This window comes from Oryctolagus cuniculus, chromosome 7 (genome assembly GCF_964237555.1).
Source record: "Oryctolagus cuniculus chromosome 7, mOryCun1.1, whole genome shotgun sequence".
Taxonomy (NCBI): Eukaryota; Metazoa; Chordata; class Mammalia; order Lagomorpha; family Leporidae; genus Oryctolagus; species Oryctolagus cuniculus.
In genome coordinates this window covers 80,612,552-80,639,182 of record NC_091438.1, presented here as the reverse complement: position 1 = coordinate 80,639,182, position 26,631 = coordinate 80,612,552, and the positions used below count along the sequence as shown (strand labels likewise).

The following is a 26,631-nucleotide window of genomic DNA, read 5'->3' as shown; positions in this document are numbered from 1 at the left end:
ATTTTAAAGAGAGTCACTGAGGAGGGATTCATGGGAAAAAGTAACATTTTTATAGATTTAAGGGATGTTATGATGCAAGCCATGAGGCAGTGTGGAGGAAGGATGTTATAAATTACAGGAAATAAAAGATATGTAGGTACCAGATGAAGCCAGCAGCATACTTCATTGCTAGCACTGCATTTTCCAGCAATTGCAATGAAGTAGAGGTATTAGAATATATGTCCAGATAAAAAAATTTCCTCCAGACCATTTCTTGCAAGGGATTTTTTATTTTAAGTGTCTCCATGTTTTCCTTCTTGCTTTGTAAAACTTTTTACATAAGTAGCAGAAAAAGGGAAATCATTCCTGGTAGAACAGGAAGAACGAAGATATGGGTGAATACATTGTGATTTCTAGAGAGACACACAGAAGACTAGTTTGATTAGATTTGGTGATTTTTGCTCAGTAGTCTTAAAACAAGACCAGAGTGCTAAAGTGTTGTCAGAAGGCATTGAAAATCAAAAGTGATTTGCTTACATTTAAGAAATGATAGAAAGTGAAGACATGACAGAGTTGAAGGGGTAAACAGTGTAGGTACAGGGGAGGAGATACCAGGCAGAGGGACTATCAGCTGCAAAAATAGTTGTAGCTGGAATAGAATAAATTAGAGTGTAAGGGGGCCAGTGCTGTGAAGTAGCAGGTTAAGCTTCTGTGCAGTGCTGGCATCCCATATGGTTGCAGGTTTGAGTTTGGGCTGTTCCATTTCCGGTCCATCTCCCTGCTAAGGAGCTTAGGGAAGTAGCAGAAGATGGCTGAAGTACTTGGGCTCCTGCACCCATGTGGGAGATCCAGAGGAAGATCCTGGCTTCTGCCTGGCCCAGCCCTGGCTGTCACGGCCGTTTGAGGAGTGAACCAGCAGATGGAAGATCCTTCCCCTCTTCTTCTCCTTCCCCCTCCCTACTTCCCTTCTCCCTCTCCTTCTCTGTATCTCTGCTTTTCAAATAAATACATAAATCTTTAGAAAAAAACAGTGTATGGAAGATAGTGTAAAGAAGGAGGTCAAGTAGGGCAGTGTTTCTCAGCTTTGACACTATTGACATTTTGGGCTGGGTAATTCTTTGTTGCGGCCAGATGTCCTATGCATTATAGAATATTCAGGACTATCCCTGGCCTTGTATGCCCTTGATGTCAGTAGTACCTGCCCCCTAGTTGGGACAACCAAAAATGTTGCTAATATCTCCTGGTTAAGAGCTGCTGGTGTAGGGTCTGTGAGTCAATTTTAAGGCTTTGGCTTTTACTTGGAGTAAGATTGGAAGCCTTTGGAAGTTACTGAGCATTGAACATGATATTTATCTGATTTTTAAAATTTCATTTGTCTTCAGAATGAGCAGGAAGGGAGCAAAAAGCAGGGAAAGCCAGTTAAGTAGGTGTTTGAAATAAATTTGAAATAATTGGCAGAAAGCTGATGTCAAAAGCTAATAGAGATGCTCTGATGGGATGTGGGTATGTTAACTACTAGGCCAAATACTCACTCCTGCTTGTGAGTTTTTAGATATTTTGAGAGCAGTTAGATTCAGAAAATAGGGATAGTATTTTTACAATTTTTTTTCCTTTAATGTTGTTAAGTGCTGTTTTCTCTGAAAATAGGAGTTATGTATCGTTAATTCTTCTTTATATGCTGTAATGCCCAATACGGGGCCATATAATAGTTTCCTAGACAAATAAATATTGGTTAAATTGAAAAAAATTGTAATATATAGGTTTTTAGTTCACAATATATGTTCCTTTGAAATATCAACTTTGTTCTCAAATCTGACTTTTTAGATTATTTGTGTTTTCCTTAAATGTCTAATGTGATTTAACTTAATTGTGAATCATGTTATTTCACATAATTGATAGGCAATTTTATGTGTTATTCAAGGTTTTCTGAATATTTTACTGAGAGCTTCTTATTGACTGTCTTTTAGGAATGGATCGTGATTATGGCCCTGGATCTTATGGAGGTCTGGCATTCAAGGATATTTATCTAAAAATTCTTCTTTTGAGTGCCAGTGAAGGTGAGCTTAATTTAATTTTTTTCTTTTTAAACTTTTATAGGGATGGATCGTGACTATGGCCATGGATCCTATGGGGGTCAGAGATCCATGGATTCCTACCTAAACCAGTCATATGGCATGGACAATCACAGTGGTGGTGGTGGGGGTAGCAGGTAAATTGCTTAATCACTTGGCCAACTTAGCTAACTAAGATTCTGAATATATTGTTTTAAGTATTTTTTAGATATGTTGTTATACATAAATGTCACTGTTTGGTATTGAATAGTCACTTGAAACATTTAAAGGTACTAATTAATGGTATAAAAGTTATCTCAGGATCATTGACAGACATTAATTTAGGAAACCCCCTGATAACTATTGTCATTCCAATGTAATAAGAGTAAAATACTCTGGTTTTAGCAATGAACATTTTTACTTTTTAACTCCTTCTTATCAATCAAAAAGTCCAGAACAAACTACCTAAAAATATGTTACTGAAAGTACTTATTTGTGTAGCTTGTCATTGAGATTTTAAAAGAAAATCTTTTCTAATATGGGGTGCTATATAGGGTAGCAAAAGCAGTCTTTTAACTGAACCAGTCTAGTAACATCAGTTTCTAAGAAACATTGAAGATAATGTTTCTTTTAATTTTAAATAAGTTGCAAGAGCATATTGTCATAATAAAAATGTTCTTTAAATCACATCCAGGTCATTTATTGACAGTTACTACTTGACTAAAAATACTTTGTGCTCTAGGCTAGGAGCATTGTGTTAAAGCCATGAATACAGTTCCTTTGCCTAAGTCTTGATTTTGTTTATATTCATATTCGTTTTTGAGACCGTGTAAACCTTTAACCTCGTTACACAACTATAAGCTTTAGGGTTGACCATGTTTCAGGAGAAGAGGGTCTGTTTTTTGAGGCAGAAAGATTCCCACTGAAATATAAGCAAAACTAGTTAGGAGACATTTGAAACTGTTGTCCTTCATAAATGAAGGATCTGGATTCCTTAATGATGGATGGAATGATGCTTCCTTTCCTTCTTTCTGTTTCAAGTGTGCCTTTAAGGTTCATAGTAGAGAAAAATTTAAAAAATGAGTAGTTACATCAGTTTGCTTGTGTGATAGATGTTTTAAAATATAGTCAGAAAGAGGAAATATTTTTACATGGTTTCTAGGATTCAGAACTACATATCTTATGAATGGTTGAAATAATGTGACACATTTAAATGTTTTATCAGTTACTGCTCTGTTATTGTAAATGTGATATGCATAAACTATTTCTGTAGTTGTTATAATTTGTGTCTTATGTATAATTGTGGGCCTTTATAAAACTGTTATAAGATAACAAGCAACTTTTGTAATCCTTGTTTTGGGTTTGTGAGAAGTAAGATAATTTGTTTCTTGTGTTGTCTCTATTAAAATCTTGAGGAGACTGTGTGCTCCCTTTGTAGAGTAGTTTTATGTGAATTTCCTGACAGGAAATGATTTTTCAAATAAGTTATTATAAAATGTATTCTTTCTCATCTGCCTTGAAAATTCATATGCAAAGGGTATACATTGTGATCTTTTATGTTCTATTTTATGTATTTATTCTCATAGATTTGTTAGATTTGCTAGTCTATAAGTAAAAAGTGTTTAAGGATTGATTATTGACACTGGCTGAAGTTTGGTAGATTGTTAAATTTTATAATCAGATAATTTCCCAAATTTTGACTACTACAGACACAATGCAGTAGTTTTGTGATATAGATTATTGGGGTGCAAATGGATCTCTCTATGTCACAAATAGCCTACATCTGTGTAGTCTGCAATTTGTGTCCCAACTGAAAGCCAAAGTGTTGTAAATGCTTTGTAATTTTCAATAGTAGCAATGGATTCAAAGAAAGTTTGAGTAGTTTGTGAACTTTAGCAAATGAACCTTATCCAAGACTAGGGCTGGGCTTTAATGATAACAGTCAAATCTTCTTAATAAAATAAGAAAAGCTGCTAAAAAAGCATATTTTTAAGGTTTATGAAACTAAATTCCATTTAGAAACTGACTCAGATAGCTTTCTGTCTGGTCTCATGTTGAATTGCCCAGCCCTAATCAAGTGTGAATAAAAGTAGAACTGTATAATCCAGTATGGTATAAATGAATTTTAGTTGATAAATGTCATCTTATAATTTGTCTTTTGAATTGTCTAACATTAGTAAGCTTACTTTTGTTTTTTCCCTCACTGTGCAACTTTTCCAGGTTTGGACCTTATGAGTCTTACGACTCCAGGTCTTCTCTGGGTGGGCGAGATCTGTACAGATCTGGCTATGGTTTTAATGAACCCGAACAAAGCCGCTTCGGAGGTAGTTATGGTGGTCGATTTGAGAGCTCCTACCGGAATAGCCTTGACTCTTTCGGAGGTAGAAACCAGGGCGGGTCTAGCTGGGAAGCACCTTACTCCCGTTCAAAATTGAGGCCTGGGTTTATGGAGGACAGAGGAAGAGAGAATTACTCTTCCTACAGCAGTTTTTCTTCACCCCATATGAAGCCTGCACCTGTAGGCTCTCGGGGGAGAGGAACGCCTGCTTATCCTGAAAGTACGTTTGGAAGCAGAAACTATGATGCTTTTGGAGGACCATCAACAGGCAGAGGCCGAGGCCGAGGAGTAAGTACAACAGAATCTTTTCAGATTCTTTTCACTAGTCACTCTTTTAAACCCTTTCAAGACCATGGTTTTTAATTAGCATAAACACTGTTCATCCCAGTGTATTTTAAGCAAAAGCTGACTCATAACATAATTTTTAGGTTGACTGTAAAAGTTTTTCCAGCACCTCTGAAAGTAAGTGGCAGTTTAAGATGATTGTTGTAAAGTTGTGCCAAATCTCCCTTTGTTAAAAAGGTGAGGCTGTTAGGTTTGGTCTAAAAGGGGTTAAAAGGAGTTGCATTTTTCCTTGTAAACACTAGCAGTTTTGCTAGTGGGACAGTTTTGGATTATTGTAAAAGGTAATTGAACCCTTTTTGAGTTTTTGAGTAGGTTAAAGGTGCAATGTATGATAAAATGTTTATACTTTGTTAAACTGTAGCATGTAGAATTTCTTCATAGCTCCATGTTTCACATTAAACACAAGTTGATGATAGATCAGTATAGCCTAGCTATGTCTACACAGTAAAGAAGTTGAAGTGTTTAATAGATTGTAGAATTTTTAGTCAGTCTAATTTTGCCCAACTCACTCTCTTATGGTTATTTTATTTTCCCATGTGTCACTAGCTTTACTCTAGAGAAGTGATTTTCTACTTGGACAGACATGTTTATGGCTTATTCCTAGGAAGTAGTAGTTTGTAAATTATTGCTAAAATGAGTAAATATAAAAGTCCTCAGGTGTTTCAGGATATAGAGTTTGTAAAGATTATGCTTTAGATTTCTAGGTAGCTTGATTGATATGAAATTTTACCTGGTAAGGATATATAGATTGTGGGGTTATTATGTAGTTTGATCATGTAAAGAATATTGTATTATTGTTATAAGATCTTTTAAAATTAGTTGCTCTTAGTATTTCCTGCTGAGGAAAATACTTGTGATAAAAAATGTGATAGGACACATGTTTTTGACTTTCATTAGCCTTTGGTACATCAGTGTAGTTTGTCATACCTGTATAGAAATTTTGCATTTTTAACAGTTACTCTTTACTTAACGTGAAATGCATTGCACCTTTAATGGATAATTAGTGAAGATTTTTCTGATGTGACTTTATAAATTAGCTGGAAACACTAATTTATTCAAGTATACTAGGCTGGATAGGTATTCCTGAACATAATATGCAAGTGTAAGCAACTGAGATGTTGCTTTTCCATTATACTTCATGACTGTAGGTTAATTGAAACTAGTTGGGGAAATAGGCTTTGGGTTTTGAAATTGAAGATCCATTCCAGTTTGAAAATTCGGAATACACTTCACATTATTCTGCTGCATATTATTTTTAGGCAAAGGACTTTTTCTTAATAAGACTTCAAGTATCAGTTTTGTTTTTATGACAGTAAAACATGTATTCCTGTACTGCCATTCTAGTCTGAATGGACTTTTCTTTCTTTCTTCTGATACTGAAGTAGATGAACCAGTAGGACCTTCATTTTTAATCTTCACTTGTACAATTCCCATTGGGTCCTTCTCTTCAGATAATTCCTCAATCTTTAATCTTACAAAAGTAAGATTAGCAGAATAAATTTCTGTGGGCATGTGGCCTCTAGGTGTAGTGGATTTTGTTAACGATGAGAGAAGAGGAAGGGACATAAAGAGTCGTTTGGTTGCATGACTCTTCACCTGTAAACTTTTGCTTGTTGGGCTTCTGGGTCAGAATATGTCTCTGTAGGTAAGAATGTGAATGGAACGTCAGATGCAATTCTTGATCTGAAGTGTGTCTTGGAAGTTGATGCATGGTTATGCTTTAACTCTCCTATTTCATACTAATGTTCCATCTCGCCTTCTCATTCCGTTTTTCAACAGGGAGACATTCTAAATGATTTCTGGATCTTTTTTACTTCAAACTACAAATATGGTCTTCTTTGTATACATTAGTTTTAAGCCAGGTTTTAGTAAAATAAAGATTTCTTTTAAGGTCTTTTCATGGGAATACATCAATTAGGAACTCTGAAGAGGAGTTGTCAGAGAGTTGTACAAGTGGTAACATTCTGACAGGCACATGTTGTTTATCATCTCAAGTAGTTTTGAATTGTGAAAATTAAAAAATAGGTAGGAATATTCATATTTGTTCTATTGGAAATAAAAATACTGATTCACTGGATTTGAGTTCATGTTATAATTCACAACATTTTTCAGTGTGTTTTTAGTTACATTCCAGAGAATTTTCAGGTGAAAATTAGTAGTTAACATAAAAATGTATAAATTCATATCTTACCTTTGGACAATATGCTAATATTTCTTGATTTCACAAATTTACAGCATATGGGTGATTTTGGAAACATTCATAGACCCGGAATTGTTGTTGACTATCAAAACAAACCCACCAATGTGACAGTTGCTGCTGCAAGAGGAATAAAGAGAAAAATGATGCAGCCATTTAATAAGCCCGGTGGAACCTTTATCAAGAAACCCAAGCTAGCCAAACCGATGGAGAAGATGAACCTCAGCAAATCACCAAGTAAGTAAGAGAAACATTGCTGTGGTTCAGGGTACTTTTTTATTTTGTTAAAGTCAATGCTTTTAGATAATTTGTTCTAAGTTTTTATAGAAAAACTGCCTAATAATTACAACTGCAGAAATTTGGCCTGTCCTTATTAATTATATATGTTCAGTGACTTCATTATTTAAATTTATTTTATTTGAGAAGTAGATAGTGTGTGAGAGTGAGAAAATGAGCTCCCATCTGCTTATTCACTCTCCAAATGCCCACAACAGCTGGACTGGGCAAGGCCAAAACTAGGATCTGGAAACTTAATTTAGGTCTTCCATGTGGTTGGCAGGAACTCAATTACTTGAGCTACCACTGCTGCCTCCTAGGGTCTGCATTAGCAGGAGGCTGGAGTCAGGAAATGGAGCCTAACATTGAATTCAGATATACCAGTATGGCATTTTAAATGCTGTTTCAGCTGCTAGGTCAGACACTTGCCCCTAATGACATCATTATTAATCATGCCTGAATATGCAAAGGTACTTTTAATTTACATGCTGTGGTCTACTCTTTCCCTGAATCCTGTGTGACAGGCAGAGTTAGACAGAGAGACAGACAGAGAGAAAGGTCTTCCTTTTCCGTTGGTTCACCCCCCAATGACCGCTATGGCCGGCGTGCTGTGGCTGGTGCACCACGCTGATCCGAAGCCAGGAGCCAGGTGCCTCTCCTGGTCTCCCATGCTGGTGCAGGGCCCAAGCACTTGGGCCATCCTCCACTGTACTCCCAGGCCACAGCAGAGAGCTGGACTGGAAGAGGAGCAACTGGGACAGAATCCGGTGCCCCGACCGGCACTAGAACCTGGTGTGCTGGCGATTTTGAATTAGACCTTCTTGGTTGCTACATATATTGTTATAGGTGTTGTGCAGGATGTGGTCTGTTATATAACCTTTATCAGAACAAGGAGAAGAAAATTTTCATGGTTCCTGGTACTTGGAAAACTGTTTTAGAAAATTAACTTTTAATTTTCTGCATGAAATGACTTTTAGAGATAATCATATTTACATTAAAATCTAGAGCCAGTCTGAAAATGAAATTAAAAAAAAAAGATTTATTTATTTATTTGAGAGGCAGAGATACAGAGGGAGAGACAGTGAGGTCTTCATCTGCTGGTTTGCTCCCCAGAGGTCGCAACCAGCACCGGGGCTAGGCCAGGCCAAAGCAAGGAGCAAGGAGCTTCTTCTGGGTCTCTTATATGGGTGCAGGGCCCATGCATTTGGGCCATCTTCCACTTGGTTCCCAGGGCATTAGCAGGGAGCTGAATTGGAAGTGGAACAGCTGGGACTTGAACCGGTGCCCATATGGGATGCAGGCAGAGGCTTAACTTACTACACTACAGTGCTGGCCTCTGAAAATGAAATGAAGCAATTTCATTCATGGCAGCATGAAAAAGAATAGAATACTTGGAAATACATTTAGCAAAAGAGGATAAAATTACACTCTGAAAACTGCAAGATATTGTGGGAAGCAATTAAAGAAAATTTATATAAGTTTTCACAAATTGGCAAGCTGAATACTGTGAAAATGGCATTACTCTTTGAACTCCTCTATAGATTCAATGTAATCTCTATCAGTTCCAGCTGATTTCGTTGCAGACATTGACAAGCTGGCTCCAAAATTCACAGGGAATTGTAAGACCCTGGAATAGCCAAAATAATCTTTAAAAAGACTAAGTAGAAGGAGTCACACTTCGTGATTTCAAAATTTCGTGTAGAGCAGGCATAATGAAGACCATGGCACTGGCACAGGGACAGGCTTAAATCAGTAGAACAGAATTGAGAGTCCAAAAATAAGCCCATACATCTATGATCAACTAGGATATCAAAGACTATTCAATGGGCAGAAAATATTTTTCAATAAATGGTGCTGGGACATGCAAAAGCCAAAATGCAAGAGCTAAGACTAAATACTGTTTGAACAAAATGTGGGGCAACTGTTCATGACTTGGGGTTTGGCAATAAATTCTCTTAATTCTTTTTTTTTTTTTTTTTTTTTTAAGATTTATGTATTTGAAAGGCAGAGTTACAAAGAGGCAGAGAGAGAGAGACAGAGAGAGAGAGAGATCTTCCATCTGCTGTTTCACTCCCCAAATGGCCACAATGAAGGAGCTGAGCTGATCTGAAGCCAGGAGCCTAGAGCTTCTGGGTTTCCCATGCACATGCAGTGGCCCAAGGACTTGGGCCATCTTCCACTGCTTTCCTAGGCCATTAGCAGAGAGCTGGATTGGAAGTGGAGCAGTCGGGACTTGAACTCTTGCCCATACGGGATTTCAGCACTGCAGGCAGCTGCCATACCTGCTATGCCACAATGCCAGCTCTAGGAATTCTTATGACACCAAAAACACAGCTACAAATTAAAAGAATAGATAAATTGGACTTTATCAAGATCAAAATAGGGTTTCCAAGAATACCATTAAGAAAATGAGGGCCGGCGCCGCGGCTCAATAGGCTAATCCTCCACCTTGCAGCGCCGGCACACCGGGTTCTAGTCCCGGTCCGGGCGCCGGATTCTTTCCCGGTTGCCCCTCTTCCAGTCCAGCTCTCTGCTGTGGCCCGGGAAGGCAGTGGAGGATGGCCCAAGTGCTTGGGCGCCTTTACCTGGCTCCTGCCTTTGGATCAGCGCGGTGCGCCGGCCGCAGCGCGCTGGCCATGGCAGCCATTGGAGGGTGAACCAACGGCAAAAAAGGAAGACCTTTCTCTCTGTCTCTCTCTCTCACTATTCACTCTGCCTGTCAAAAAAAAAAAAAAAAGAGAAAATGAGAAGAACTCACACAGTGGGAGATATGCCAATCATACATCTGAAAAGGAACTTATATATAGAATATATTGTGAACTCATGCAAGTCAATAAAACAAATAACCCAATTAAGCAAAGAATATAAGTGGACATTTCTCCAGAAGAGAGATAAAAGTAGCCGATAAGCACATGAAATAGTGCTCAGTAATTAGTTATCAGGGTGTATTAGTTTTTCATTACTATAATGGAATACATGGGTCAGACAACTTTATAACAAGAAAAGATTTATTAAGCTCACAGTTTTGAATGTTTAGTATCTCTAGATTGGTGGCCCTATTGGTTTGGCTCCTGTGGAGGTGGTGGATGACATTGGTAGAATGTGTGCACAGGATGGATCACAGAGTGAGCCAAGAAGCGGGGCGGGGGTTGTGTGTGTGTGTGGCTGGACCCAACACAGGTTTTTATAGCCAATCCTCTAGTAAGAACTACCTTCTAAGGACATGCTTGCATGAACCTAAAGACCTCCTACCATGCCCACCCCCTATATAAAATAATTGCATTAAGTGTTATTTAGTAGCATTGATTTATGGGTTTGAGGTTTAAACATCTACATGAATTTGGGGGCCAAATCATAGTCAAACTGTAGAACAGGGAAATACAAATCAATACTATTATCAGGTACCACTTCACATTGCCTGGAAATAAGAATCTTTAAGATGTAGAGAAGTCATAACCCTCATGCACTGCTAGGGGGAATGTAATATATGACAGCCACATGGAAAATAGTCTGGCAGTTCCTCAAACAATTAAATAAGATTATTATTTGACCTATCAGTTCTCTTCTTCATACCCAAGAGAAAGGAAAACACAAGTTCACACAAAAAAACTTACATGTGGATATTTATAGCAACATTATTTATAGTAGCTAAAAGGTGGAAACAACTCAAATATCCATCAAAAGATGGACAGATAAAGTGTGGTATGTACATATAATAGAGTATTGTTTATTTAAAAATGTAATTACTGATACATGCACAACTTAGATGAACCTTGAAAAGATTATGCTAAATTAAAGGCAACAGTCATAAAAATTCATCTATTTTATAATTCTATTCATGTGGAAGTACAGAATAGAAAAAATCATGGAGGCAGAAAATAGATTAATGGTTGCTTTGTGCTCTGGGGTAAAGATTGTAGGGGCCTGAGAAGTGATACTTAAAGAGTACTCAGTTTTATTTGAGAAGATGAAAATTTTTAAAATTGAGGCTGATGTTGTGGCATAGTGGGTTGAGCTGCCACCTGTAATGCTGTATGGGTGCCAGTTTGAGTCCTCGCTGTTCCACTTCCAATCCAGCTTCCTGCTAATGCACCTGGGAAAGCAGTGGTGCATGGTTTAAGTGCTTGGTCCCTTGCACACATATGGAAGACCTGAAGAAGTTCCTGGCTTCCACCTGGCCTAGCCCTGGCAGTTGGTTGCAGCCACTGGGGAGCGAACTAGCAGATGGAAGACCTCACTGTCTCTCCACCTCTAACTCTGACTTTCAAATAAATAAATTTTTTTTTTTTTTTTTAAGTCAGAGTTACACAGTGATAGAAGGAGAGGCAGAGAAAAAGAGAGGGAGGTCCCTCATCTGCTGATTCACTCCTCAATTGGCCACAATGGCCAGAGCTGCGCCGATCTGAAGCCAGGAGCCAGGAGCTTCTTCCCAGTCTTCCATGGAGATGCAGGGGCCAAAGGCCTTGGGCCATTTTCTACTGCTTTCCCAGGCCATAACAGAGAGCTGTAACAAGTAGAGCAGCTGGATCTTCAACCAGCGCCCATATGGGATGCCGGCCCTGCAGGTGGCAGCTTTACCTGCTACGCCACAATGCTGGCCTCCTAAATAAATCTTATTAAAAAGAAAATTTCTAAAATTAAGCATGGTAAAGGATGTTATGTTGATGAATACAAAACCATTGGATTGTATACTTCAAGTGGGTAAATTGTATGGTATAAGAATATAGCTAAATCAAGCTTCTCGAAAAAAGTTCAGAGCCAAATTACTCTTTTTTTTTTTTTTAAAGACTTATTTGAGAGGTAGAGTTATAGACAGAGGTGGTTCACTCACCAAATGGCTGCAATGGCCAGAGCTGGGCCTGTCCAAAGCCAGGAGCTTCTTTCAGGTCTTCCAGTGCAGGGGTCCAAGCACTTGGGCCATCTTCTGCTGCTTTCCCAGGCCATAAGCGAAGAGCTGGATTGGAAGAGGAGCAGCCGGGACACGAACTGGCACCCATATGGGATGTCAGTGGCACAGGCAGATGCTTAATGTACTATGCCACAGCTCTGGCCCCTTGTTCCTTTTTTTTTTCTTTGAAATTTTATTTATCTATTTCATTTATTTGGAAGGCAGAGAGGAGAGAGGGAGAGGGGCATGGGGGGGGAGGGGGAGAGAGAGAGAGAGAGAGAGAGAGAGAGAGATCTCCTGTCCACTGGTTTATTCCCCAAATGCTTACTACAGCCAGGGGTAGGCTGAAGCTAGGAGTCAGGAACTCAATCCAGGTCTCCAAAGTGTTTGTCAGGGACCCAGCTGCTTGACTGATAGCCTGCTGCCTCCCAGGGTATACTTTAGTAGGAAGCTAGAAGTGAGAGTGTAGCCTGGCCCAACCCTGGCTGTTGGGAATATTTAGGGAGTGAACTAGCAGGTGGGAAATCTCTATCTCTTTATCTCTATGATTTTCAAATAAATTAAAATATTAAAAAGAGATGAATAGAGCATAACAGTGTAGTGCATTCATTGAATGGAATATAATAAATATTAAGCTATAAAAAGGAAGTGCTGATAACATAGCACAACATGGGTGAACTTTAAAAACATGCTAAATAAAAACAAGCCATCCAAAAAGGCAGTAGACTCTACCATTCCATTTGTATGACATTCAAAATTGGCAAATTCATAGAGACAGATAGCAAATCAGTGCTTCCCAGAGCTTTAGGAAGTAGAGTAGCTACTTAATGGTTATGGGATTTCATTTGGCTGTTGAAAAAGTTCTGAAACTGCATAATGGTGATGATTGCACAACATTGTAAATGTACTTAATGCCACTGAATCATATACTTTTAAAAGGTAAATTTTATGTTTCATGTATTATCACAACAGTGGTTAAAAAGAAAAAATCTTATATTTTGGAGTTTATGCATTTTAATAAATAATGGGAGCGCCCCTACAGTATGAGCATGAAATTTTATATCCAGAGCTCTCTAGCATTCCTGAACTTGATTTTCTTTCTTTTTTAAATTATATTTATTTATTTGAAAGGCAGAGGTGGGTAGAGAGAGAGCATGTGTTCATCCACTGGTTCATTCCCCAAATGGCTGCAACAGCTAAGGCTGGGCAAGGCTGAAACCAGGAGTCAGGAATTCCATATAGGTTTCCCATGTGGATAGCAGGAACTCAAATAGTTGAACCATCATTTACTGCTTCCCAGGCTTATTATCAGGGAGCTAAATTGGAAGCACTGTAGCTGGGACTTGAATCAGCACTTTGATATAGGTTGTGGGTGTCCCCAGTGGTGGACTAACCCACTATGCCACAACACCCACATCTTTTTAAAATTATTTGTGAGGCAGAGAGAGTGCTTAGATCCATGGTTCTCTCCCTACATTCCTGTAACAACTGGGGATGGGACAGGCCAAGGCTAGGAGCTGAGAACTCAATTTTAGGTCTCTCGAGCATCAACTGCTGCCTCCCAGAGTGCATGTTAGCAGGAAACTGGATTGAGAACAGAGCTGAGACTTTCTCAGACACTCCAACATTGGATGTAGACTTCCTAACCCAGATAGATTAACTGCTAGGCTGAACTCCTCCCCCGGACGTAATTTCCAAGCTGGGTCAGTTTACTTCAGTGTTTTCAAAGTGTGTGTTCAAGATGATTTTAGATGATAAAGATATTATTGCTTAGAATAAGGGTAAGAGAAAATGAATAGGTTTAAAGAAAAATATGAGCAAATAATCAGCAAAATTTATGGTAGTATTCAAATAAAAGTTCATTTAATAAAGTTTCAGAAAGAGCAAACGATCTCAAACTTATTTTTCTGGTGAGTAACATTTAGGTTTACTTACTAAGTGAACCCTTTTATGCCTATACCTTAAGAACTGGTGATTTGAAGACAAAATGGAAAATTGATTTTTAGTTGTCACTTTCTTGTCTGATAGCAAAAACCGATCCTAAAAATGAAGAGGAAGAAAAGCGACGGATTGAGGCTCGGAGGGAGAAACAAAGACGCAGAAGAGAAAAAAACAGTGAAAAGTATGGAGATGGATACAGGTTTGTGCTTATTCGGGTCAGAATATTGGGCTCATTAAAAAGTAGCTCCCTAGAATAGGCAAATACATCAGTTAGAATACGAGAAAACTCTTGAGAGTCAAATGGAAAAGATTTTATTGGAAATATTGGAATACTTTTCATTTTTGATGTTTATATATTCATGCTGCTTAGAAAATATAAGAAACGGACTGTATTCATAATGGCATATAAAAATAGAATCCAGAAATTACAGTATTCTTTTAAAAAAAACCTTTATGTTATAACATGAAGAGAACAACTAAGGCTTCTTGAGGTTTGACTTTTTTTTTGTTTGTTTTTTTCAAGATTTATTCATTTTACTTTAAAGGCAGAGAATCAAAGATCTTCCATCTGCTGGTTCACTCTGCAAATGGCCACAACTGGAGCTGGGCCAGTTCGGAGCTAGGAGCCAGAAACTTCTTCTGGGTTTCCCACATGGGTACAGGGGCCCAAGGACTTGGGACATCTTCCACTGCTTTCCCATTTACATTAGCATAGTGGGTAAAGCCTCTGGCCTTCTGTCTGGGTACTCGGTTCATGTCTTGACTACTCCACTTCCAATCTAACTGTATGTTAATGGCTTGGGAAAAACAGAAGATGGCCCAAGTGCGTGAGTTTTTGCCACCCACATGGGAGAACTGGAAGAAGCTCTTGGCTCCTAGCTTCAGCCTGACCCAGTGTGTAGTGAACCAGTGGATGGAAGATCTCTCTCTAACTCTGACTTCCAAATAAATAAATAAATCTTAAAAAAAAAAAAAAAAAAAAAAGAATTAACCTGCAGTTTATAAAAGGACTAGTCTTAAGAAAACTGCTGTTTTTGGTCCTTGCGAGCATCTCTCCCACTCTTCTTTTGTTATTCCCTAGTTACTTTGATTCGCAAATGAACTGAAGTTTACACTTTGTATCAAATGTGTAGGAGTTAACAGATTTCACTTTATAAGGTTGAATTTTCTATTTAACTCCTTTAAAGTATTTCTAATTACTTTCAGAGTACTTTACCCCTTAAAAATTGTAGATTTGGATAGGATCAGTCCATATTTATATAATGTAGTGCTTTGAAGAAAATGAAAGAACTTTTTCATTTAGTTTTTTAATAACTATAAATGTGAATATATATTTGATATAACCAAGAGAATGTAAGTTTAACTCAGTTGTCCAAATAGTCTAAAATTACTTCAGTTTACCCAAGCAGTTTTAAGTTAAGAGGATTAGGGATTAACTGTAAATCACTATTCTTTTATTTATTTATTTATTTTATTTTTTGACAGGCAGAGTGGACAGTGAGAGAGAGAGACAGAGAGAAAGGTCTTCCTTTTTTGCCATTGGTTCACTCTCCAGTGGCCGCCACAGCTGGCTCGCTGCGGCTGGCGCACCGCACTGATGCGATGGCAGGAGCCAGGTACTTATTATCCTGGTCTCCCATGGGGTGCAGGGCCCAAACACTTGGGCCATCCTCCACTGCCTTCCCGGGCCACAGCAGAGAGCTGGCCTGGAAGAGGGGCAACCAGGACAGAATCTGGCGCCCGGACCGGGACTAGAACCTGGTGTGCCGGTGTTGCAAGGTGGAGGATTAGCTTAGTGAGCCGCGGCACCGGCCTGTAAATCACTATTCTTGTGATAAGGTGCTTTGCATATTTGAATGCTTTCAACATAATAAACATCATAGAAGTTCCTTAAGAAGGAACCAGGGGGAAAGGTTAGGTGTGTGAGAGCTGGTCACAAACAGCAGTATATAATGAAAGAATGTGAAAAGAGAAGTATAAAATTTGTTTTTTAAAGTTTTTGAGAGAGACTTCCCATCTACTGTTTTGTTATTTATATGCCTGTAATGGCCAGGTATGGCCTGGCAGAAGCTAGGAGCTAGGAACTCCATCTGGGTCACTCAGGAGGGCAGCAGGGACCCAATTTCTTGGACCATCATCACTGCTTCCCAGGGTTTGTGTTAGTAGGAAACTGGAATTTGGAGCTGGGGGTGCTCCCATGTGGGATGCAGATATCCTAACATATCTTAATTGCTGTGCCAAATATCTCTTTCCTCCCACCCAAGGTAAATAAGGCTGCAGGGAAACCAAGTGTGGCTGCTTGAGGTGATAGTTGATCTAAATATAGTAGAGTTATAGGAGACAACCCAGATAGAGGGCAAAGCCTGAGGTAAAAGCAAAGAAGTAGGCATGTTTGACTCACATTACAAAATGGAAAGCTTTGTAGATTGAAATGACCCTAGTGGGTTGAAAGGTGTAATGCAACTGAACATTTGATGAGTCTATACTAAGTTAATAGAGATAGGAGAGATTAGCTAAAAACATTTGACTTTGTTTTTGAGCTTAAGGAACCAGTAAAAGCCTTTTGAATAATAGTGTGCTGTTACCTCTTTTAGGAAGTAATAGAGACTAACTGAATAATTATTATATGCCAGGAACCATTCTAAAGGCTATATGTATTAGGTTGTTTTAACAAGTTCATGGAAATGCGTATTATGGCAAAATTATGCACAGATTTAAACATTTCACAATAAACTTATCTTCTAATTCCATTTTCCATGTACTTTTTGAAGTCCTCAGCTTGTGTGTGCATTTTCCCACTCCAGACCTGTTAGTCACCTGAAGTAGTCATCAGATGACAGGACTTTTGATCATAGGTGTAAATTATGGTTGTCTGCAGAGCCACCTGGCTTTGTGGATTGCTGACTTAGTGGTTTAAAACCTTGAGGATGAAACAATGTGAAATAAGTTGTAGGACTTTGGAACTTGATACTTCACAAGGTTTGTTTTGACTTCAATGGTCTAGGTTTGGAAGTGTGTTTCTTAAAGATCCACTGATTCCATTTTTCCTGCCTAGGAGCCCCAAGCTTGGCTAGAAATGCCAAGTTGCTGTAACCACTTTTCCATCCAAAGAAATGAAGTATAAAGAAATGGTTTTTCAGGCTTATGCTAACTTTACATTAATCATAAAATGGAAGAAATCACTTTAGACTGCTTAAAGTAGTTTTAATGATATCTTTTTATGAACTCTGGGTATGATAATATTTAGAGAAAAATTTTTTTTGCCTTGCAGAATGGCTTTTACATGTTCATTTTGTAAATTTCGAACATTTGAAGAAAAAGATATTGAACTACATCTGGAAAGTTCTTCACACCAGGAGACATTAGATCATATTCAGAAACAAACCAAATTTGATAAAGTAGTCATGGAGTTTTTGCATGTAAGTAGCATTTTCTAAATTTTTATTCAGTTTCCCATTTCCTACTCTGTTTCTGAAAATGTAATTATTTAAAAAAGAATTAATTTAAAATAAACCCACAATTAGATGTGAATTCCTCTATAACAGAACTTGGATTTGTTATTTGAGAAATTATTCTGTATTTTTTGTGGTAGTTCCTGGCAGAAATGTCCGAACAAGAATTCTTTTAATAATTGTATTTTGATGTAGATTCAGGTATCATCTATTGAGGGTCCACTGTATATGGGGTGGTAGGTACTTTGATTCATTTTTTCAGTTGAACCTCATGCTACTCATCTTTACCACAAAAGTTCATGTTCAGAGCAGTTTAGTGAGTGGCAAAGTCTAAATTCAGATTCAGAAAGCCTACTGTATGTTTAGTATCCTTTGTTTTATCCTTTGTATTAGTAGATGATTATCAGCTTAACATTCTTTCTTGAAAACCTGTGAATGCTGCTATATCAGGCACTGGAAACACAAACAATACTACTTTCAATAAACTAACAAAAATTTGAAATACACTACATTCACAGTTACACAGTTAATACAGCAAAATGGAAATGCTAAGAATGTAGAACTATTGTAGGGTTTAGAAGAAGGGGAAGATAGCTGGGACAAGGAATGCTAAAAGCAGGGACTTGAACTCAATGAGTTGCTAATTGTAAATAAATAAATTTTGGCAGAAGAGATGGAATTACTAGAAGGTTAGAAATACAATGATTGAATGATCATTCAAATTTCTATACCCTCACAGAATTGTGTTCCTTAATTAAAATTTCTTTTCTGTGATTACTTTCCTTAGTAGGTTTTTATTTGTCATTTGTGACCTGAATACTTGCCTACTGTGAGCTGACCTCCTGACTTCTAGCTTTGTTATTGTTAAGCTTTATTTTATTTGAAAGGCAGAGTTAGAGAGGCAGAGACAAGAGGGAGATCTTCCATCCACTGGTTCACCTCACAAATATCTTCAACAGCCAAGGGTAGGCCAGGCTGAAGCCAGGAACCAGGAGCTTCATCTGGGTTTCTCACATGGGTAGCAGGGGCCCAGGCACTCGGGCCATCCTCCTACTGCCTTCCTAGGTGCATTAGCAGGGTGCCTGATCAGAAGTGGAGCTGCCTGGACTTGATGTGAAGCCCATATGGAATGCTGGTGTCAGAGGCAGTGGCTTAACCCTCTGCGCTACAGTGCTGGCCCTTCTAGCTCTTTTGAAACAATTAAAAAATGTATGTAACATTATTTGGAATTTGAGGTGGAGGGGGAGAGAGAAATGACTGAATGTATATCTCCCATACCTTGGTTTACTCCCAAAATGCCTGCAACGGCCAAGACTTGTCTAGGCTGAAGCCAGTAGCCTGGAACTCAGACCAAGTTTCCCACATGGGTTATAGGGACCCAGCTACTTGAGTCATTACTGCCACCTCCCAGGATTTGCATTAGTAAGAAGCTAGAGTTAGTTGAGTGTGGAGAGGGACTTGAATCTAGACACTCTGGTTTGGGGTGTCAGTGTTCCAAGCTGTGTCTTGATTGCTATGGCAAATGCCTCTCCCTTTCTAGTTCTCTTTCATGTCTCTTATATGCCTAAAATATGTTTTGAAAATGGAATACTTTTTATAATTTTCTAGTATTTTTTTAACAGATTTTTTAATTTATTTGAGAGGTAGAGTTACAGACAGAGAAGGAGAGACAGAGGTCTTCAATCCACTTCCCAGTTGGCTAAAGTGGCCAGAGCCAGGAGCTTCTTTCGGGCCTCCCATGTGTGCAGGTGTCCAATCACTTGGGCCATCTTCTGCTTTCCCAGGCCATAGCAGAGAGTTGGATAAGAAGAGGGGCAGCTGGGACATTTACCAGTATCCACATGGGATGCTAGTGATTGCCTAATATTCTAGTATTTTATGATAATCTTTTAAACTATGTTGTGAGCTCCTTAAGAACCAATATTAGTGGGGCCGGCTCCATGGTGCAATAGGTTAATCCTCCGCCTGCAGTGCCGGCATATGGGGCACCAATTCTAGTCCTGGCTGCCCCTCTTCCAATCTGGCTCTCTGCTATGGCCTGTGAAAGCAGTAGAAGATGGTCCAAGTGCTTTGGCCCCTGCACCTACATGGGAGACAGGGAAGAAGCACGTGGTTTCTGGCTTCGGATCGGCGCAGCTCCAGCCGTTGCAGCCATCTGAAGAGTAAACCACCGGAAGGAAGACCTTTTTCTCTGTCTCTCCCTCTCACTGTCTGCAGCTCTACCTCTCAAATAAATAAATAAATCTTTAAAAAAAAATAAAATAAAAGGAACCAGTATTAGTTCTTTTGTAGCACATATTCAGTCTTCCAGAGAATGACCATGGTGTTAAGCATGTAGTCAATGTTGATTTAAAACTATTTGAATTCTGGTTTGTTTTTTAGGAATGTATGGTAAATAAATTCAAGAAAACATCTCTCCGTAAACAACAGGCAAATAATCAACCAGAAATAGTCAAAATAATTGAAAAAGATGTTATGGAAGGTAAGTATTTAAACAAATTGTTTTAGAAATTTACCTGGATGTTTTATATAAATGTCAATGTAAATGACAACCCTTGGAGTGATATAGTGCTATCATATGTGCTGTAGCCCAAAATGAATTATCAGAAATGGACACCTTTTATTTCTTGTTGCCATGTTACAAATTTATGAAGACCTACTTCATTTCTGCTTCTGTATCTCCTTAAATGCTGCTTTTGTTCAAATCCTTATCCTCATGACAGTTGCTAACTTTCAAGTAAAATAAATAATAAATCTTTAGAAAAAAGAAAAATATATCAATCTTTTTTTAAAGGGTAATTTAAAATATTTATTTATTTTCATCTACTTGAAAGGTAGAGTAACAGAGAGAAATTTTCAATGATTTGGGTGGCAGTGGCCCAAACACTTGACCTGTCATCTGCTACCTCCCAGAATGCATTATCAGGAAGCTGGATCATAAGTGGAAGTGTTGGGACTTGAACCAGCATTCTATTATGGGATGCAGTCATTCTAAGTGGCAGCTTAATCCACAATGTTTACCCCAATTATGGTGTTAATAATTGGATTCCTTTTTTAGGTGTTAATGCAGATGATCACATGATGAAAGTGGAGACTGTTCACTGCAGTGCTTGCAGTGTATATATTCCTGCTTTACATAGTTCAGTTCAACAGCACTTAAAGTCTCCTGATCATATTAAAGGGAAACAGGTAGGTATTGATTAGTTTTAAGAAAGTTATAATTTGTTGGATTATCCATTAATTCTTTGAGGCCGTTGCATACCTACCCACCTACATACAGTCCTGGTCATTTCAATGTGTATGATTTTAAGCATATTCAGAGATGTACTATGGTGTAGAAGTTAAGATTGTGTGCTCTGCAGCAAGACTTCCTGTGTTTGAATCCTAGTTCAGTAATGTGTTAATAAGCAACTAAGTTGCTTTGTCTAGGTTTACATAACTATAAAACAAAAAGTGGAGGATATTATAGTTATGTCTAAGTTCTCTATAAGTTATGTCTAAGTGCTTGCAAAAGATGTATCATTCTTGGGTTCTTTAAGTTTCTCCAAAAATGCTTTAAAAAAAGTGAAATTAACTTTGAGATGCAATGACTTTGAATAACTGTTGTCTTGACTGTTGAGGAAGTTTTTTTTTTTTTTAATATACAGTTTGTTGAACTCTACTTAGTATACAGTTAATCTACTGTGTATAGAGTTAATTCAAAATAGAGCTTAGTAAAAAATAAGACTGGGAATAGCAGAGAGAGGAGGAAAAGGGGTGGGAGTGTGGGTGGGAGGTTAGGTACAGTGGGAAGAATCACTGTGTTCCTAAAGTTATATTTATGAAGTGCATGCAGTTTATATTCCTTAAATAATAGGTTTCTTTGGGGAAAAAATGGACAATCATTTTACTCCTTTTTTTTAAAAAAGATATATTTATTTGAAAGTCAGTTACACAGTAAGAGGATAGGCAGAGAGTTACACAGTAAGAGGATAGGCAGAGAGAGAGGTCTTGAATCTGCTGGTTTACACCCCAATTCGCCATAACAACTGGTGCTGGGCTGATCTGAAGCCAGGAGCTTCTTCTGGGTCTCCTACACAGATGCAGGGGCCCAAGGATTTGGGCCATCTTCCACTGCTTTCCCAGGCCATAGCAGAGAGCTGGATTGGAAGTGGAGCAGTCAGGACTCAAACCAGCACCCATTTTTAAGGTTTAGAATAAATAAAACATATAAGGGAGTTAAAATAGTGCATAGTCATAGTAAGCAAAAATAATGGATGTTGAACTACTTATGTTCTTAACTTTTGGTACAAAACAGTTCTGAGAGTATGTGTTAGAACAAAAAGAGTAAAGATTTGATTATAACTGATAAATTTTTCTGAAGGCTGGGAAAAATTTAAAAACTAAGATTATCAGTTATAATCTATTGTTACAGCTTATGAATAGAATGTCCCTGAAAATTTTACTGTGTTTTTTTTTTTTTATTCTAAAGATTTATTTTATTTATTTGAAAGGCAGAGTTACAGAAAGGAAAAGGCAGAGCTTCCATCCACTGGTTTACTCCCTAAATTACCTCAGTGGCCAGGGCTGGGCTAGCCTGTACTAGCCTATACTGGGCTTTCCTATACTATTGCATCTGGTTCTCCCACATGGGTGGCAGGAGAGTAAGTACTTGAGCCATCTTCCTCTGCTTTCCCAGGTGCATTAGCAGGGAGCTGGATCAGAAGTGGAGCAGCTAGGACTCAAACTGGCTCTCAGATGGGGTGTCAGCCTCGCAGTCAGTGGCTTAACCTGCTGTACCACAGTGCTGGCCCTGTCTTTTATTAGCATATTTCTGCTTCTGTTTAGACTGGTTTTATTTAGTTGAATTTATTTCAAACACTACAAATTTATATTGTGAGAAATTAGTTCTTTTGGAAAAGCAAATTTAAAGATTCAAATGTTAAAGTCATAGATTTTAAGTAGAGCATCCTTAAATTAATATTTTGTATTGAAATGAACCTCATTTTAATTTTTTTGTTTATCCTTTCTTATCTCTTAAAATCCCTTTGACACCTTTTTAGCAAACAGACATGCCATTATTAGCCTGTCCTCCTCTGTATAGTAAAGTCTTGAAATGACAATAGTCCAGAGGAAGACTAATAACTGTTATGGTCTAAAAAATTATTCTTCCTCTTTTGATAGCATGAAAGTCAATAATTGGAAGAGGGGAAGTAGGTGTAGAGTGGAAAGGAAAGCAACTATCCTGTGGATCTAGACTTAAAGAGTATTTGGGGAGTGAGCATTTTTTTAATTAAAGCTTGTCATCTTACTGAATCTGCGTTGTTTAATCTATAGGTGATTTAGATTGTGGTCACAGTAGCCATTGTTACTCTCTACCTTAGTTAGCTAGAAAAGGGTTTTAGCATTAACATACTATTTTAATTGTAGAAATTCCTTTCGTGACATATACTCATTGTGTTCTTTTTCATAGGTTTATAAGGAACAAATAAAAAGAGAGAGTGTCTTGACTGCTACTAGCATTTTAAATAATCCAATAGTGAAGGCACGATATGAACGTTTTGTTAAGGTAAGATTTGAGGACAAAAGCTTTTTAGTTAACATTGCAGTGCAATAATTAAATGGTAATATAATTAAATAGTAATAGCCCTTCGTGATATTCAAATACAACACAGGAAGAATTTTACACAGTATCTTGCATATAAGTGAAACACCCCCCCTCCAACCTCCTAATTATTGGAATTTGGGAGGAGAGGAGTAGTAACTGATTCCTCTTACCCTCTTTCTACTTCAGAATCAGTTGAGAAGTAGACAAGAGACAGAAGATAAAATGTTTGTTAAAATCACTGTGGGATCAGGGCATACGTCTATTTTGAGAGCTTGATGGGAAATTGTGAAAATAATTACTGGACATTGCTGCCATCTGAATTCCAATTATATCCTCTGTTTGAAACTGTGTGATCTAATTATCAAATCTAATGGTTTCTTAAGAATTTTAGCATTGTTATTTTAAACATAAAAAGTAAAACAGGTAGTAAAATCCTCAAGAATCCTCATTCAGCTTTAACAATGGCAAACTCTGTTTTTCAATCTTTTTCTCTTTGGTTAGCAAACATTGTTTATCACTTCTTTTTGAAGCTGTTTTGATACATGATACTTTACTATCCTGCTTTTCCTCCTGCACCAAATGTCTTTTTTCTTCTGCCCCCATGTATAGACATTTTCATAAACCTTTATCCTCATCTTTGTTTTCTACTTTTTCAGTCCTACTTCAGAGCTATCCCATTTATAGCTTGTTTTCACTATACACTTTATACAAGCAATTCTTTGGACTCTTTTTCTTTTATAGTTGCTGTTAGACATTTAGATATCTTAAATTCTAGTTATATATAACATCACTTACTTCTTCCCCTTTTCAAGTTCCAATTTGCGTGTTCTGTTAATGCTGTCACCACATCTTTTACATAGCCCTTTTCTGGGCTATTAGAGTAGCTCTCTCACTAGTATTTCTTTTCTTGCTTCATCTTATGGTATAGCATCAGTTGTGGTACTTTCCTTCTTAATAGACTTTATTGCTTTTCATTTCTTACTGCATTAATATTCTTCTGATATGCTCCAGTTATATGAGATTTGACCTAAGCATAGGAGTCATATTAAAATGTAAAAGTTGTACCTGTGAATGTTTACTGAATTAATGATTTGTCTTTTTTTTTTTTTTTTAAGTAGAAGTAAGGCATGGTACCTAGTAGGTAAGACAAGGTACCTGATTTTCATTTTCATTTAAAAGAGATTCTAGAACAATAATACACTGAATACTGGTGTGATTAGGTGGAATGTAAATATTTGTACAATCTATTTGTTTCTACCCAAAACCACTTTTGTCATACTGTATGACTTCAAAAATTCAGTTAAGAAGAAAATATGGCCTATGAGCTCTAGTTTGTATGGTATAATGACTTACATGGTCATTATATAAGTAGGTACTTAAAAATATTTAATGGAAAAATCTATTCAAATAAAAATTTTTTTCATGATATAGCAAATAAAAATTTCATGGATTCAAAAATTGATATTCTGATTTTAAAAACCATTTCTCAATATTTTTAGGGTGAGAATCCTTTTGAAATTCAAGATCATGCTCAGGATCAACAAACAGAAGGAGACGAAGAAGATGAAGAAAAGATTGATGAACCTGTTGAGGAGGAAGATGAAGAGGAGGAAGAAGTAGAGGAAGGGAGGGAAGCTGAGGAAGTAGAAGAAGCAGAGGATGCAGGAGAAGTTGAAACAGTGGAAGGAGAGGGGGACGCAGAGGGAGTGGAAGAAGTCGGGGCAGTGGGGGAAGTCGGGGCAGTGGGGGGAGCTGAGCCAGTGGGGGAAGTAGAGGGAGGGGAAGAAATAGAGGGAAGGGGAGAAGTAGAGGGAGTAGAGGAAGAAGCAAAGGAAGAGCCTGTTGATGTCCCCGTTGAGCAACCTGAAGAAAATTAAATATAAGGCATTAGATTTAAAGAGAGCTTTAAATTTCTGTACTAATATGGGAAAGGGTAAGAATTTAATAGCTTAAAATATGAGTTAATATTCATGTTGCATGCATTCCACACATTAAAATTTGTTTTATATAATTTCTAAATGTTTGACATTTGTTTAATAAAATGAAGGTAAGACTATTTTAGTTTAGTTTTTATAGCTCCAAACAGATCTGATAAATTGTTTGTATAATTTTTAAGTTTAATTTTTGTTACTTTATTGATGTTAAGGATGACAGATGTGTATTGTTAGTGTATCTATTCTAATCATTTGAACTTAAATGCTGCTCTTGGGAGTGAATATTCAAGTGTGCATTAATTTTTTGAATACTTACCCTAGAAGAGATACACTGGGCAAGTATTTTGTGCTCTGATTGTGTATTTTTTTACTGCATTGGACATTGAATAGTAATTTGCGTTAAGATACGCTTAAAAGCTTTTGTGACCATGTTTCCCTTTGTAGCAATAAAATGTTTTTTACAAAAACTTTCTCCCTGAATTAGCAATTTAAATGAAATAGTTCACCAATTAAATGAGTATTTACAAATCAAGATTTGCCTTAATGTATGAATTCAGCTCAAAAGTATTAAAGTATTTCAGAATGATTGAGAAGACTTGAAAAAATAAACTTTCTCAATCATATTTTTAAAAAGTATGACAAAATTTTTTTTAAAACATTTCACATAGAGGTCAGTCTGTAGCTGACCTTGTTTATACTTGTTTTCATTTGTTCCTTTTCTCTGTGCCTGTGTCAAATCTTCCTGAAAATACATTTGAATACAAATAAGTTTTCTGCAGTTGTGTTAGTTCTTTTGTCATTTTTTTTTAATGTAGCCTTTAAAACTATTATTTATTTGAGAAAGTAGAAAGAGAGAGCCTCTCTACTGACTTGCCACCTAAATAGCCTGAAAAAGCTGGGCTAGGCTGGGACAAAGTCAGGAGCTGGAAACTCAATCCAGGTCTTCCACAGGGGTGGCAACGACCTGACCATTTGAGTCATCCCTGCTGCTTCATGGGGTGTGCATTAGCGGGAAGCTGGAATCAGGAGCCAGAGCTGGCAATGAAACCCAGGCAGTCTGAAGTGGGATGCAGGCATCCTAAGTGGTCTCTTAAATGCTAGGCTAGACATCGGCTTAGTCATGTCTGTTTTAGACTGGAGAGTCCAAAACTGCTTTTATGGTAAGGATTTTCAAAAAATGATTTATTTATTTGAAATGCAGTAAAACAGAATTTTTCCATCCACTGATTCACAGCCCATGTGTCTACAACAGATCTGGGCCAAGTTGATACAAGGAGCCAGGAACTCTATTTGGATTTCCCACATACTGCCTTCTTGAGTGCATTAGCAGAAAGCTGGATCAGAGCCAGAGCAGCTGGGACACAAACCTGCACTCTTATATGGGATGCCAGTATCACAAGCAGTAGCTTAACCTGCTGCAGGACAGTGCCAGCCCCTTTAATAAGGATGTGTATAAGATCTTTACTATTACTCCTCTGGCTTTTGTTTCTAAGTATTTATTTTCTTTGTTAGCAAGATACAATTTTCTAATAGCCAAAGCAATTTATTTAGAACATACACGGTTTAAGTCAGATGCATAGCTGTGGACTGTCGTATGTCTTTTTATAACTTTCTGCTTCTATCTGTCAGATATTCTATTATTT

At 37.6% G+C, this 26,631-nt stretch overlaps 1 protein-coding gene across 3 annotated transcripts in view; it reads left to right on the top strand.

The window, feature by feature from the left end:
• Positions 1–25,756, top strand: part of ZNF326 (zinc finger protein 326) — a 31,585-nt gene extending 5,829 nt beyond the window's left edge. Inside the window, exons 3-12 of one of the 3 annotated variants that reach the window (XM_002715870.5) lie at positions 1,947–1,982; positions 2,077–2,188; positions 4,251–4,656; positions 6,949–7,147; positions 14,103–14,214; positions 17,287–17,434; positions 19,850–19,949; positions 20,526–20,656; positions 22,920–23,015; positions 24,554–25,756. In XM_002715870.5, the coding sequence (XP_002715916.2) occupies positions 1,947–1,982; positions 2,077–2,188; positions 4,251–4,656; positions 6,949–7,147; positions 14,103–14,214; positions 17,287–17,434; positions 19,850–19,949; positions 20,526–20,656; positions 22,920–23,015; positions 24,554–24,931 (1,718 nt within the window). In that variant the 3' untranslated portion in view covers positions 24,932–25,756. Of the gene's footprint in view, positions 1–1,946; positions 2,037–2,076; positions 2,189–4,250; positions 4,657–6,948; positions 7,148–14,102; positions 14,215–17,286; positions 17,435–19,849; positions 19,950–20,525; positions 20,657–22,919; positions 23,016–24,553 lie in introns of all 3 variants that reach the window. The other 2 variants (XM_070078085.1, XM_017346099.3) reach the window with 2 other exon arrangements.
• The last annotated feature ends 875 nt before the right edge of the window (positions 25,757–26,631 follow it).